The following is a 16,192-nucleotide window of genomic DNA, read 5'->3' as shown; positions in this document are numbered from 1 at the left end:
TACAGTACAACATTAAAAAAATTTTTTTAATGTTTATTTATTTTTGAGAGAGCGAGAGAGAGCGAGAGAGACAGAATCCAAAGCAGGTTCCAGGCTCTGAGCTGTCAGCACAGAGCCCGATGAAGGGCTTGAACTCATGAACCACGATATCATGACCTGAGCCGAAGTCAGACACTTAACCGACTAAGCCACCCAGGCATCCTAGTATAATACTTTCTAATACCTGAAAGTAAAATCAACTAAATGAAAAATAGAAAATATTTTCTCCATTAAAACAAGAGTTTGGGCAAGGCTTAAATAGATCTGATCTTTCTTTTTTAGTGCACTCTGCATGAAAAAGTTAATACTGCCCTATCCACTAACTGAAGGGAATAATTTTGAAAAAACAAACAAAAATAAAAAAAACCTGAACATTCAAACCTATGGTACCACAAGACCTAAGCACTTTAAGACATTTATCAGACAGGAAAATTTTAAATTTTTCCAGAGAGCACTCTGGTTTTTTGGCATGAATTAATTTGATCTTAGTAAAGAATAAATGCAAAGAGAAAATATCAATATTGAAGGAAAATTTTAAAGAAAGATTTTAGCAATTGAGATTGGGACAGTGGGAATTTATGCTGTCACGGTGGTCTAGGGCACTGTGTGTTACATTTGTGACATGATTACTCAAGCTGAAGACCAAATGACAAACAATCCAGATATATCAGGGAACAAACAATACAAACTGTAAGTGAGTAAAGAGAATGCAGAAGAGTCAACTTGATCAGCATTTGGTGAGGGGAGGTGCGCTGTAGTCACACTGCTCCATACTGAAGCAATGACACATTGCCTATGTTTTATTACCAATGATAATTTTCACTTCCTTGTTGTCTTTGAATATTTTTAATCCTTTCCTTAGTTGATAAACAGAACCAAATCCATTTTGGTGTCCCTTTAATTTACAGATGAATGACATGAGAGAATGTTCAAGTCATACCCTTAGAGCCAAGAAAGATGGTGAATCCCAGAAGCTTCAGAGCTTTGGGGCAAAAAAAAAAACAAAAACAAAAACAACAACAACAACAACAACAACAACAAAACCCAAAAAAACCCAACTCTACTATCTCAAGATTTTATACGGAAAAATAATAGAAGGGGACCTCTAATGATTACAGATAACTCCAAATTGGGCAAAAAAGTCTTTGGCTTCTCCATTCTCAGTTGATAATGTTCTTTTCTACTCTAGATCAGCGCTGTGAAAGGTCAGGGAAATTGGGAGAAGATTGTGAAACATTATGCTATAGCTTGGTCTTGGTCCAGATGTATAACTTCAATACAAGTTTGATCTGATCTGTTACTTAGCCTTTTCATTATTTCTGTAACCTCAAGCAGATAAAACCTTCCAATATACACAAGTCATCCCAGACTTTGATTCCTTTTAAATGTTTCTAGGACCCCAAATACCATCACTACTGAAATGGACATCTCGGCACTGGTACCAAAACAAATAAAGCCAACATAGATTCTACCGTGGTAGAGTATTAAACATTTTTGAAAAAGATGCAACAAGATTCCTTGTCTAGTAAAGCTCTGGAAGAGAACAAGCTATTGTATCACAGTTCTCAAGTGATTGATAAACACGAAAAAATTAGTTCGAGTAATCACTCAATAAATATTTCTTGAGTGCTTATTCTAGGCCATTACAGTAATAATAGCAAAAATAGTGTGCTTCTTTCTTCTATGAAGACTTTGCTACAGCCAGCACTGTGCACTGTAACAGAAAAATTAGAGATATTAAGGTAGATGTTGTCTAGTGGGTGTATAAAGGAGGTAGCACCCCTATAAGCAATAATAAAAGCATAATGAAAATTAAAAAAAAAAAAGGTCTTTGCTACAGAACAACTGTCAGAAGGTCATGGACTCCAAGTTGCCTTTTCTAGTCATCATCATTCTCCATGTTCCCTTATTTGGACTGTGTATGTCCAATTACACACTAATTGAAGACCACCCATTAGGATTAAGACTGCATTCTTCACCCACGCCATTTTGCTTCTCCGTACGTAAAACCAATTGCCTTATGTAACTAGCCTTTTCATGTAAGTGGACAGAAGATTTTCTTCAGAGTCATCTACCCAATCAACCAATGTAGTGCTGATTGCCACACCTGGGAATGAAAGGTGGCAAACCCTGGGTGTGGGTTACCCTATTTGACCTTGGGGGATGAAAGGAAAACGATGAGCAGGCAGGACTCCAACCTGTCACCAACTTCAGTCAGAACAGTTCCGAAGCAGGAGGGCTTTAGTCCATTTCTCCCCTCCAGGAGTTGCCTGGTTGCTTCTTAGAGGTCTTATTATTATTCCGCAAGTTGGTACTTTACCCCAGAAAAAAAGGAGTTGACCTGAAAAAAAGCCACTTCCTTGTCCCACGATTCTCATCTCACAAAAGTGATAAGTGTGGCAAACATCCACAGGTTATTTAAGGTATATACATGGTTGCTTCCTGGGAAATTCCATTTGTACTTCTGCACAGTTACCCACTGTTTTTCTATTACCAAAGCCTCACAAGATTTCCTCGGTTCCTCAAAAACTGCTTTGTGGTGCAGAAACCATGAAAACATGAACGTTTACCCAGACACGTAATTTAATAATGCGTTAGTTGTTGTAAGTGAGGCTCAGGGTTCAGATACATCTGAGTTAAGATCCTGTTGTGGCATTCTCTAGCATTAGTATGACAGTGAGAAAGTCTTACCACACTCTTCTCTGCCTCAACATCCTCATCTGCAAAATGAATTCTTACAATACTTACTGTACCGTAGGTGGTGATGCTTTGGGAGGGCTAAATGCCACAATGTGAATGAAGCATTTAGCGCAGTGCGTCACACCTGGTAAAATGTTCATGTAGTAGAAGCTATTATGTTACAATAAGTGTATCTGTAAATGTCAAAATGCCTTCCTAAGAAGGCTACTTTTAAATAATTATAACGTGAAGATTTGTGTTGCTATCTCTGATCATCTTGCTACTCTCTGTGAGGCAGTTCCTTGAGAAGCCTGTCTGTTACTTGTCTAGGAGTCGAGTGGCTTCGTGGCAGTATGTTTTGCACTGATAAACATCTTAATATGGGTTGTAACCAGAAGGTAGAAAACAGGAAAAAAGAGAACGGAGCCACTTCAGTGACTACCTTTCTGGAACAGAGAGCTCAGAATATGACCACTGTAAACCTAGCTCTTGTGTTATACTTTGGAAGGATCTTGATAAATAATTAAATTCACTCCCTCATTTCATAAATGGGAAACTGAGGTCCCCATATTAGAGACAAAACCAGAACTAAATTCAGATCACTCTTTCACTGTATATAATACCAATGGTAGTATGAAAAATTTCAAAAATCACAGACATAGAAAGGCTAGAATAAGGAACTTCTCTATACTCTTCATTCAGCTTCAATAATTTCAATCCATTGCCTCTCTTGAAAAACCAGTTTTGCATCTGAGTCTGTTGTCATTTACACTCCCTCACAGAGCAGTTAGGAACTAGTATCACACAGAGCACACCCCAGGCAAAGAAATGTAGAAATAGAAGGAGGATATGGTATGAGACACAAAGGCAGGCTGTCAATAAATGCCGAAAATGTAGAAAATCTGCTCAAGTTATTTTTATAACAGTTTGGAGAACATAGGCTTGTTCCAAGAGGACACTGTTCCTTTAAATTACTTACTGATCCCACCCAGATCTTGCACCCTGGCCAAATGCCTGACCACTCTTGCTTTAACTTAGGCTAATAAACACAAATAAAAGATTGCAAAAGTTCCAAAAGCAAAGATAATTTTTATTTCCACAGAACAGAACAATATCAAATAGCTAACTCCATCCCCAACAATGGTCCTTGCTGTTGGCATTTGCTTAATCAGTCTTTAATTCCAGTTTGACAAACTTTATAAGGTAAGACATAACTGTTTTATTTTAATCACTTGAAATCAGAGAAGACCACCTAGGCACTGTGGAAGACTGAAAGGTGTGCATACTTATTATGTGAAGAAAGCTGAAAATAATAGCTGATAGAAAAATTTTCTATCCTCTGCCATTACTTGAAATTAATTATTAGAAAAATATAAATAATTGTTAAAATGTAGACATTTAAAATTTATGTCAAAATTATTTGAAAATTGATTTTTAATTCACAGGCTACTACATAGCATTGCAATGATGTTAATATCTTTTGGGATCTCTTTTCCTTAATTTGGAACATATTTTATAACTCAGTATTAACTACAGAATGTTTTATACCTTGGTTAGTTTGGCAATCTGAATAAAGTGCTCATTTGATAATTTTATCTTTATGTGAAATAAATGCTATGCAAACTCTGTGAATACAATTGGTAAACTCTGCTGAAAGAATTTTGGTTTTAAAACATCATAAAATATAAAGTCTCTTGGATTTATTGATGCTGATATTTACCCAAAATAAATTTTAGGCAAAAAAGGCAAATAGATAGCATTTGGTTAAAGATAATCTTTGTCTCTGCATTTATAGAATGCCACTTATAGTAAACACAGAGGTTTTTATTTCTTTTATTTCTTTCATTTTTCTTTCTTTACTTAATTTCTTTTATTTAACTTTTATTTTATTTATTTATATCTTTTATTCTTTTATCTGAATTTATAAATTTCTTTTATTTAACTTTTATTTAATGGCATTTCCCCCCTGAAGCCTATTTTGCTTGTATATGATGTCTAAATGAGCAAAATGTAAGAATTATTGAAAACTGAGGCAAAATAAAACATGGCAAAAATGATTAAAAATGAGTGTCTCTTACTATGCCAAACTAATAAAAAAGAAAGAGATTTCAGAAAGGCTGTGGAACTAGAAACCAAACGTATAAGGGTATCCTCAGGCTAATTCTAGTAAAGAGAGAGGAATAGCAAGACTGCTTTGGGAGAGCTGGATAAAAAGTAACAGAGGAGATAGTAATAAAATATGAGACATTGTGATTGTTGCTAGTGAAGACGTTGTGACGGTGACTATCGTATAGAAAAAGCTTCAGGTGCGAATTCATGGTTATATGACAACCCCCCCCCCCCAAAAAAACAAAAACAAAAACAAAAACAAAAACAAACAAACAAACAAACAAAACAAATAAAAACACACACACACAACTGTATGAGTAAGTGCTTAGTTTTAGGGAAGACAAGTCTTTATTTAAAGACAGCATTTCCAAAGCCCAAAATGAGGCCAACAAATGAGAAGAAAGTGGTTTTCTGCTCAGGGTCCTGCATGGGAATCATCTTCTTTAGATTTTTTTGAAGAGTTGTATTGATCATGTAGCTTGTAAAATCCTCTTATTTTCAATGAAATTAAATCCTCAGTCTCTTATTCCTATAACTTCTGAGACGCTTCTTATAATAATGGGCTCAATGAAAGGGAAAGGTCATATGTCACACCAGGGACATGGTGTTATTCCCCTGGCCTGCCCCCCTGAAAATGCAATAGCAGCTGTGTTTTGCTACACAGCCTTATTTTACGTTAGTCTTCAGTTAAACTTGTACTTCCTTCTGCATTCTTCTCTTTGGTTAACAAGGGATTACTTGAGGGAAGGATGTCCTTTATGTGTTTTATTTCCTCAGGAAACTTCTTGTTCTTCTTCTTTTTTAAACATTCAGCTGTCTTCACATCTTACCATACCTGATCTGAAAACTGTTGACATCTGGCCAATTGCACTTGATGCACTTGCCAAAGAGAAGCTTGGCCAGACTGATACAGAGTCAGCTTAATAAACTTCCTGCTAGGCGATATTACTTGAGGATCAGATTATGGCATGGAGCCATCCATTGGTTCATCCTCAACCCAACAGCTTTGATTCCTTTTTGGGTTTCTCTATCTGGCATATATGAAAGAAGTCAGTGATCCATTCCATTCCTCACTACCTTTGCATATATTTCCACCCCCTATTTGAGCCTGGAAAAATCATGCTCATGATTTCCTGGTTCCCATTCCCTGAAGGCAAAGTGAAGGAAAATGTGATTTCCTTTTCCAGAACTTCTGAAGTCAGTATAGTTTAAGAAGGAGAGCATTTCCAAACCATGCAGAACATTGTTTCAAAAAAGCCTTTTTGTTCCTTCTCCAGTATACTGAGCTAGCTACATGTGAGTCTTCTCTTGCCAGGGAAGCCTGTGGGTTTAAAAGTCATCCAGCGGATAGCTGGGCATATTGAGGGATGAAGATGGCTGAAGATTTAATACAGGATTAGGGTTTTCATTGTTAATTGACCCAGAAAAATAGTTTTACAGGAATGTTCAGAGGAAGTGTGTTCTGATATCATGTCTTATTTCTGTCCATCAGTTCTTCACTGGAAGAACAATGTTGCTGAGCAAATCTGCTATTTTTGTTCTCATACTCTTTTGATTCATTGGATATGCATCTGTAGTCCAGCTTGGAACTCTGTTGTAGATGAAGTTTCCAAGCAAGAGCATAAAAGAGAAATGATGTTCTATGGGAATACAAGGGCAATTTCATTTTTGACTAGCCTTTTGAAGTCACTAAAGTTGTGCGATGGTGGTTCTCTACAACCCTGTAAAAATATTGAGATCATCAGGAATTAGTTATAATGAAACAACCATGTAGCAATCTGATATCACCTTGAAGAATGTGGAAATGTCAAAACAGACCCTATGCTTGAACCATGGTCATCATACAGAGTGGGACTGAAGTGTTTTCAAATGGCTTTTCCCACTCTCTGCTTCCCATAATAAAATGGGAAATTCAGATTACGTGGCTGTAATTCTTTGACTATCTAAAATATTCAGTAATAAGTGTTGGCTTGTGGTGCCACGATTTATTTCAATTAAAATCTTCTAAAATCTCAGTGTAGATGTTTTTCTGGAAATATGAATGAAAACCCTTTTCTCTTGTCACATGCTGGTTTTCAATTCTGCTGGCTTGAAATTAAAAAATAGCAAACATTTTATTTTACCAAAGTATTTATAACTGATTTTTCTATTAAAGGTGCTACAAGACAGATGACCTTTCACCACCTGCCATGATGTGGAACAGACATTTCGTCTTCTATCTCCTGCTTTTGCCAGCTTTTATGAGTCAAACAATACATGGACAAAGAAAGAAAGGATCAAAGTCCAATTTATTTGCAAAGAAAAATAACTTCCAGGGTAAAAAAAAAAAAAAAAGTTTTTTTTTAATGATTAGTTTTAGCCTGAATATTTTTTTCTGAATAACACTTGATATAAATATCAAACCATACATATATAAAAACATATGTAATATTCTATTTTAATATAATTATGTTGTGATAATAATATACCTTGTATACATACAAAGGATACTTATAAAAACTTTAGATGTTTTAGAGCCCTTGTACATTCATTATCTCATTTGAGCCTCACAGTAGCTTTATAAAATAGTAATGACAGAAAGTGCCACTCTCATAAAGAAATAGTGGCCCAGAGAGACTAAATGGCATATCTCAGGCCATAGACAAATGAACTAGTAAGATGCAGAGCTAGAATCCAAGCTCAAGTTCTCTGTTTTTAAGATTCCCCCTTATTGCTAAAGTGATGTGTATAGTTGTTTTCTTCCTGGATTTCAAAAAAGCTAAAAAAAAAAAAAAAAAAAATCCCCAAACCAACTATCCGAACAAGATGAAGCCTCATGAATGTGACATAGAACCTGAGATTTAGGCAGAGTGTTGTTTACATCTAGACAGCTTTGCCCAATATTTGCTGGATTTCTAAGCGGCTTTTACTTTGAGGAGATGCTCAATATACATGGTATTTTATTTGTTTGCTTTTTATTTGCATGATTTTAAGAGGCAAAGAATTTCTAGATTTGGAAAGAGATGTAGTTCTTCACAACTTAAGCCCCATCTCCAAGGCACCTCTCTTTTGCACTCCCCTCTCCTCTCCAAAACAACACACATCCCACCACCTCAGGGCTTTCCTTAGGCAAAGTGGTTTCCTGATTAGGAACAAATATTTTGCCTAACCTGTTTGTTCTATTTCAGACTCTACTTGCTTCATAGATGTGGTCTTCATTGTGGACAGCTCTGAAAGTTCTAAAATTGTTCTCTTTGATAAACAGAAAGATTTTGTGTATAGCTTGAGTGACAAGGTTTTCCAACTGGCCCCGGTTCGCTCCTTGAAATATGATATCAAACTGGCAGCACTTCAGTTTAGCACCTCTGTCCAAATTGATCCACCTTTTTCTTCTTGGAAGGATCTGCAGACTTTTAAGCAGAGGGTCAAATCTATGAATTTCATTGGGCAAGGCACCTTCTCCTATTATGCAATCTCCAATGCCACTAGTTTGCTTAAGAGAGAAGGGCGTAAAGATGGTGTGAAAGTGGCTTTGCTGATGACTGATGGCATTGACCATCCAAAGAATCCAGATGTCAAGAGTATTTCTGAAGACGCCAGAACTGCAGGAATATTGTTTATCACCATTGGACTTTCCACTGTCGTCAATGAAGCCAAACTTCGTTTGATATCTGGGGAATCATCCAGCGAGCCCATTCTACTGTTGAGTGATCCCACACTTGAAGATAAAATTCAAGATCGCCTGGTAGGTACTTGAGGAGTGGGTCTTATATATATATTTCCAATCATAATATTGATACCTTAATTATAAATTCTGTGAGGATAGATACTGGGTCAGAAAGATAAAGGAAAAAGAATCCACCTTGGAAATAGCTAAGAGAATCTTTCCGAAGTCTCTCCACTTCCTTGATAGTTTACACCAGATAAACTGGGAAAGTACCAGAGTTCCTGCTCTGGAATTGCATTCCTAACTTTATTGCTAGACAATGCTGAGAATTTGGGAAGAATTACTTTCCAGTTATACACTTCAGTCTCCTGTTTATACATCCTGGGATCACGAACACTGCTGACTTATATTCAATTTGTGGTCAACTTGTGGTCTGCAGTATTTGTACTAAGTTGGGTTTTTTCCCCATTTAACATCTGCAGAAACATTTTGACTCAATATGTCACCTACGGCAATATTATGCTACTCAAGCAGAGTTCATAGACTTCTAATTTTTTCATTATGTCCTTGTTTCTTAGGTGTTAGCAAGCCCACCCAATGTAAAATCACCTGCAACCTTCAGTCACCCAACAGTTTCTCCCACATATCAATGAGTGCCATTTGATTGGTCTGATTAGCTATGTCGATGCTTTTCTTTGCTGATTGCTCAGCTGTGTATGAGATCCTTTCCTTTCTGCTTGGGAAAACACAAGGCAAAGCAATCAAAATAAAATCCCTCTTCAGAGTATTCCTCAAGAAGAAAACTCCTAGAGAAAAAGTGGTTGATTTGTTAAGTGTTAAAAATCGATTTTCCTACAAATACTGATTTTCTTTGATTTCTTGAGAAGAGGGCAAGGCACATGTGTCCCTTATACTAAGCATTTCATATAGCTGTTTTCTATAGGTTGCAAAAAATCTCAGCCTTGTTTCAGAGATTGTTTTGCCCTTTTGTCCCTTCTCCCAATCTTTTTCCTAACATTATTCTTATAAGTTAATAACTTAAATTCTATTTATATTTTATTTTTATATTATATTTATATATTTTTTATTATATTTTTCTGTTATATTTATATAACTATTCTGTAAGTTAATTCTCTTAAATATTAACTTTAAGATAATAACTTGTAAGTTATTCTTATAACTGTTGTTTTCAGCATGAGACATAAACTATTTTATCTAAATAATAGTTATCATGTCTTGAATGCTCTCTGTCTTAGCCATTGTTCTGAGTACTTTACTTACATCTTTTATTTTATTCATTATTTTATTTATTTTATTTTGCAACAATATTATGATGTAGGTACTATATTATCCTCATTTTATAGTTGAAAATGTAATGCCATGCAAAGGCCCTGAGGTCTTCACAGTTAACCCTATGAGGTTACCTTGAAAGGGGAAAATAGAAACTGTGTTTTAAGATTTTCTCAATCAGAGCTGCCTTGAAACAGTTAAGCAACATCCCTCCTCCAAAGCTGCTATTGTTTCTGGTCTCTTTTCCTTGGGCATTGGGGGTAGATAGAGAGAGCTCAGCCCAGGTTAGAGATGGTGATTTCAGTCCCCAGGGGAGTTAGGGGGAGTGCTTACCCTGAGCATCTTTTTTGCATGAAAGGGAAATGTTCAGGGGTACCTGGCTAACTGCCTACGTCTGTCTGTGCCATAGTGTAAACAGTCCTTACCACTGAACCCAAAATAGAAGATTCTAGCATGTGCTGGAGAGAACACTTGAATTGAGATAATGAGTTGCTAGTTGCTGACTATAGAAGTTGCAGGGGAGGCATCTCTTTAGCCAGTTGTGTAGGCTCAGGAGGTTCATACTCCTTCTAGACACATTGTCTTGGCTGAGAGCTCCTGCCCAACTCAGGACACAGGATCTTGGCAGTAGACTTGACACAGGACTATTTGTCCATTTTTGGGGGAAACCAGAAAATGATCAAGTGTCCCAATGACCCTGCTCTTGCTTAGCATCCTGTGATTTCAGCTTGTTTGTTCAGATGGAAGCTCTATGAACAAGCCACTTCTCAGGAGATGCTGCTTTCTAAACACTTCCAGCAACCAAAGTGCTTATTAGGCCCTCAAAGAACAATATGCTAAGTTTCAACGTTTCCAATTGCCACTATGTGGGAGGCAGAACTTGACTCTTGATCAGACCATTGGAAAAATTCCTCATCTAATCTATTTCCATTACATTTTTTTTTGTTGAATTTTTAAGCTTTTCATTTTGAAATGATTATGTAGTTGACTTTCTAAAAGAAGTTAATTAGGTATAATTTAAGTAAAAAATTGCATCTACTTAAAGTACAGAATTCTATGAGTTTTGATAGATGTACACATTCATGAAACCACCAACACAGTTAGGATACAGAACATTCTGCCACGCCCAAATTTCCTCATGCCTCTTTGCACAATATCCTTCCCTTGCCTCTTAGCTCCTGATCTGATTTTTGTCACTCTAGTTTAGTGTACATTTTCTAGGCTTTTATATAAACAAGCTTATGCAGTGTGTACTCTTTTTCTGTCAAGGTTTTTATACCCAGCATGACAATTCTGGAAATCGACTGGGTTGTTTTTTATATCAGCAGTTTATTTCTTTTTACTGAGGAGTATACTTCAGTTGAATTTAATGGACATGGGTGCCCACAATGAACAGATTTTGCAGGAAGCAAGACAAATCAAGGAATCATTACCAACTCCCTGGTACCTCTAGTAGAAAGTATCATGTAAGAAACCCATGAATACATTTCAACTCTGAATGACCCAAGAGATACCTGATGATTCCACATTGAAGAGGATATGTAAAATGTTTTAATACTATTTTATTATGATTTACATAACAGTATTGAAACCAAGGAAACAATTCCAACCCAATATCCCATACATATAGTTGGTCTTTCAGAAAAGATGTTATGGTGGCTATTTTGCCATTATATTAAGCTGTAGATATTTTTTTGTCACAGAGTTTGTAATCCTCGCCTATTAAGTTCTTTGTTCTGATCCCATCTGCTACCGTGCCAATACCTTTGCCACCTTCCTCACATGTCCTCTGTCCCCTTCTCAGAGCATTGACCTCATACTCATTCACAAAATTGGCAGTTCCATTCTAGTCTTTTCCTTCCACATATATGCCATCACAGAACTCTGCCTCCATTAATAAAATGCACCTTCTTTTGCTCCAGGGAGGGCTTTTCTCCATTTATCACTTCCATTTAAACTAGAGCAACCACATAGATCTTTTTAAAAATTTTTTTAATGTTTATTTATTCTTGAGAGAAAGAAACACAGAGCATGAGTGGGGGAGGAGCAGAGAGAGAGTGAACCACAGAATCTGAAGCAGACTCCAGGCTCTGAGCTGTCAGCACAAAGCCCAACGCAGAGCTCGAACCCACTAACTGTGAGATCATGACCTGAGCCAAAGTTGGACTTTCAACCAACTGAGCCACCCAGGCACCCTCATCTGCCTAGATCTTAACTGAACGTGCCCTTCCCTATGGCTTTGACCACATTCTCCCAGCTGTATGCCACATAACCTGCCTCTCTGCTAAGGGAAGGCACTCACTACTTCCCAAGGTGTCCAGCTCTGTCCACATGGGCCCTTTTGTCCACTCTTTCAAATGTCCCTCCTCACTGCTTCCTTTGTCTTATTGCCCACACTAGTCCTTATGACTTTTTCCTCATAAACTTTGACATATAGAGGAGCATTCCATCAATGAGCTGGTCCTTTGCATTCTTCTTGAAAATTATCCAGAAAACCCACCTATTTCCAGAAACTGTCTTGTTTCCCACCTCCCCACCCAGTCTGGGATCTCCTTCCCACGCTGCTTGCTGTGTGCTGTTTTCTGTCACTGGGGCTTATAGACTATAAGTGCCCTTAGGGATAGAGCTTTGTTCTTTGTTTGAAACAGTCTTATCTATTGTGTAGTCTTTGGTCTACTTTTGTTTCCATAGAAATACAAATTCCAGCAAACACAAAATCAAATGAGTTCCAAAATTAGTTATTTATGTTGTTATGGTTTTAAGCCTCATGGCACATATTTTTAAAGAGTTAACATGGCACAGCAGAAATTAAATTCTCAAAGGAAGAGCTGAAAAAAGTGTAAAATTATACATCAGGCATAGTGGCAGCTAAATTCATGAGCTTAAAAACTGATGCTAGATAATAGAAGGGTGTTGCCTATTATAAAAACGTTGTAAGGTGACAGAACTTTGCATTTTTCTTTATTTCAGTAGTTGCTTTCAAACATTACAATTTGACTTGAATTATTACTTGTTTATTATATCTTGAACAATTTTCAAATTCCTTTCCCTCTCTCCTTCCCAGGAAAACTAAACTTCTGACATGTGTTCAAAATATTTTCATAATTTGGATCACATTCTATAAATCCCTCTGCAGCTTGCTTTATCACTCCCTGTCCTTGGGAAATTTTCTATGTTGAAATATGTAGCCCCAATGGATTCACTTTAACTGCTGAATAATATTTCAGTTATTGACCCATTCTAATACTGATGGATATTTTCATTATTTCCAAATTTTCACTACTGAAAATAATGAATGCTGAAATATACAAGTACTTCAAGAATTTCTCTAAGATATGTCTGGAAGGGATGTCAGAGTAACAGGTGGAAACAAGGACTTGTCCTGGGCAACCTAGAAATAAAGTATGCACATCTTCAGTTTTCTAGGCACAGCCAAATGTTCTGGAGAGGGGAAATTACACCAAGACTGTCAGTATATCTGAATTCCCATTTCTCCACATGACCTGTTAGTTCATAAAGATACAAGCAGTTCATCTGCTTTCAGCCTGAATTTATACTGGCTGGCTATTTTAAATCAGGAGGGTGGGGAGTGAGGGGGAAGGAAGGGACAAAAGGCCATTGGTGAGACTCTGAGTTTTGTAAATAGGGTGTGTGGCCAGAGTTTTACAGCTCCTGAGACCCCATAGTCAAAATTTCTTATTTTTTGTATTTTTGGAAAATGACCTGGAAGGCTTATGTGTCTTGTCCAAAGCCACACAGCTAGTTCATGGTGGACACAGGGTAAAAACTCCAGACAATGCTTAATTCTCAGCCTAATTTTGTCCTCCTATTAGATCCCTAGAACTGCTTAAAGCATTTTGGTACATCTTCACTCTGTATTATTAGTTTGTATGGAAATAAAGGTAAAGTAAAAATAAAACTAAAGGGATGTGGGGTCCTCCATAAAGGTACAGCTCTGACTTATCTTTAACTTCCTCATTACATTCTTCATTTCTTATCATTTTATTTTTAAGTTTATTTATTTATTTTGAGAGAGAGAGAGAGAGAGAGAGAGAGAGAGAGAGAAAGAATGTGAGCTGGGAAGAGGCAGAGACAGAGGGAGAGGGAGAATCCCACTGACAGTGCAGAGCCTGATCTAGGGCTCAAATTCACGAACCATGAGATCATGACCTGAGCCAGAAGCAAGAGTTGGACACTTAACCAACTGAGCCACCCAGGTGCCCACTTCATTTTTAATATCTTGCAACAAATATTCTAGGGCTTTTTATTTCCATTTTCTATTTTGTCATATGAAATTAACCCTTCAGGTTCAGTTGTAAGGCATCAATCTGACACATCATTTCTACATTATGAAAACAATTCTCTCATCTGTAAGCATTGGTTAATTTCCTTCCCATGTTTGGCTTCGGACGTGGCCTTAGTGCCCTCATCAGACAGTACCTCATTCAGCGGAAGTAGGTCAAGATGTTAGACAAAAACTAGATTGTGAATTTCTCTAAAATTGTGAATTTAAAGGAATTTTGAAAAATATTCTGGCTAATTCATTACTGTGTGGGTAAGTATAAAGTACCACTTGAACTTGTTCAGGTAGCTCCAGCCAAGTGTATGACATTGGGCAAGTGACAGCACAGCAGACTCAAGTTTCCTTGAGGCAAAATGAGAGTCTGGACCTGATTGACTTCAAAGGCTTGTTGGTATTTCATGAAATTATCACGCTAAACTTAATGTTTTAATGTTTGTAAAAATGCATGTATGGATAGGGATGGAAAAATAAAAGTAGAGAAAACATACAATTATGTATTCTGGCTAAGTCTTTATAAGTAAAAGTGAAAAGTCTTTATGATGACTGATCAAGCTTGTAGCCAAATTATGGAGATTAGAGAGCTGATTAAGAAAACAAAAGCTAGAACATAGGATGTAACAAGATAAAGCTCCTCAAAAAAGAGTAATTTTTAATGTTAGTGCCCTTCCTGTCTCTTGTGATATGGCTCAGAGTGCTCCTTGGGAGGTTGGCTGGGAGGCTCTACTGCTTTTATAAGGTTAAAAAGACTGAATTGCTATTCTTCTTGAAAATTGCATATCCCATAGAGAATAATTAAGACTAATAAGAAGCTGGAAGCAGAACCATGAAGCGAGTTAATGTTTTATTCTTTTTTCCCTCCTAGGATATCTTATTTGAAAAGAAGGTAAGCACCACATGCTTTGATTACTATGAATTAACTCTAAAAGTTTGCATAATCAAATCAGCATTGTAATTCACATTAGAAGATAGTGTCTAAACAAAAATGCTTAATTCTTTCTAAAATGAGCCAATTTTGAGGCAGCCATCTGATTTCTTTTATGCTGCTCTATCTACTGCAGATTGGAAAATTTAGAAAAAGTAAGAAATATTTAATATGATTTTAGAGAGTAACTTTAGAAATCAGTGGTAGCCAAAATGCATATTTTTTTAAAAAGATTTTATTTTTAGGTAATCTCTACACCCAATGCAGGGCTTGAACTCACAACTCTGAGATCAAGAGTCACACATTCCACCAACTGACCCAGCCAGGTGCCCCCCCCCCCCAAATGGCATAGTTTTTGCTTGTTTTGGTAACACTTCCTTTATTCTAAGCATGTCTCTGATACCAGCTACTCGTGGGGATCCTTCACTTTGGGAGGTGTGTTAGCCAAGATTCCTAGCCCAGAGACACCGCTCAGAGTCTCCTGCTGCTGCCCAGGGATTGACTTTAAGCTCATTCTCCTTCTTGCTGGTGGCAACCATACCAAGTGGCAAAGGAAGCTGGCTAATATCGTTTGGATAGTGCTTAGCACAATCGAAGTCCACAATGTTGCTGAGGACTTCTATACTGCATATGTGTTTCTTAACACAGAGTTTGGAACATGCGAATTTTGTTTGATAAACTGCTTATTAAACATCAGGAAATGTACAGATAATAGGAGCCAACCAGACCCTGCAGAACACCATGTTTCATCGAATGGTCAGAGACACCATTGTTTTGTGTACCACTGAGATAGGAAAGGACCCTGCCAATTAAGCTGTGATATAGTAACTTCTTATAAATTACAATTCTTGATTTTATACTTATGGTAAGAGTCCCTTTAGATTTATTTAGACATAGAGTTTTAAATCCTGTATCACTTTTGTACATACGTATAAGGAAAAGTAGAAGCAAACTAAATTGGTTATTTCGAAAAGTTCTTCGCATTCAGAGTCTAAATCCTCTGCATGGCTTTTTGTCTCTGAGTCATTGATGCCCTTCCTCCCACCTCCCCCCAATATCAGCCTGTGCGCCATCAAAAACACTGGTGATACAGCATTTCTTGAGTGTGCTCCAGTGGTGTCTCTGGAGTTTTCTTCCATTTCATTCTGTAAGTTTTGAAGAACATGTGCAGAAAATAACACCTTCATTATGATCAGGCCTGATT

General features: G+C 37.0%; 1 protein-coding gene across 1 annotated transcript in view; it reads left to right on the top strand.

Annotated features, from left to right (window-relative positions):
* The first annotated feature begins 3,786 nt into the window (after window positions 1–3,786).
* The window catches only part of COL28A1 (collagen type XXVIII alpha 1 chain), a 174,193-nt gene continuing 161,787 nt past the window's right edge, over window positions 3,787–16,192 (top strand). Inside the window, exons 1-4 of the mRNA XM_053898079.1 lie at window positions 3,787–3,921; window positions 6,983–7,143; window positions 7,995–8,551; window positions 14,929–14,949. Coding sequence (XP_053754054.1) covers window positions 7,017–7,143; window positions 7,995–8,551; window positions 14,929–14,949 — 705 coding nt within the window. The 5' untranslated portion in view covers window positions 3,787–3,921; window positions 6,983–7,016. The remainder of the gene's footprint in view (window positions 3,922–6,982; window positions 7,144–7,994; window positions 8,552–14,928; window positions 14,950–16,192) is intronic.

The sequence above is a fragment of the Panthera pardus genome, unplaced genomic scaffold (genome assembly GCF_024362965.1).
Source record: "Panthera pardus isolate Hobbes unplaced genomic scaffold, ASM2436296v1 HiC_scaffold_8, whole genome shotgun sequence".
Classification (NCBI taxonomy): Eukaryota; Metazoa; Chordata; class Mammalia; order Carnivora; family Felidae; genus Panthera; species Panthera pardus.
This window is presented reverse-complemented; position numbering and strand designations above follow the sequence as displayed.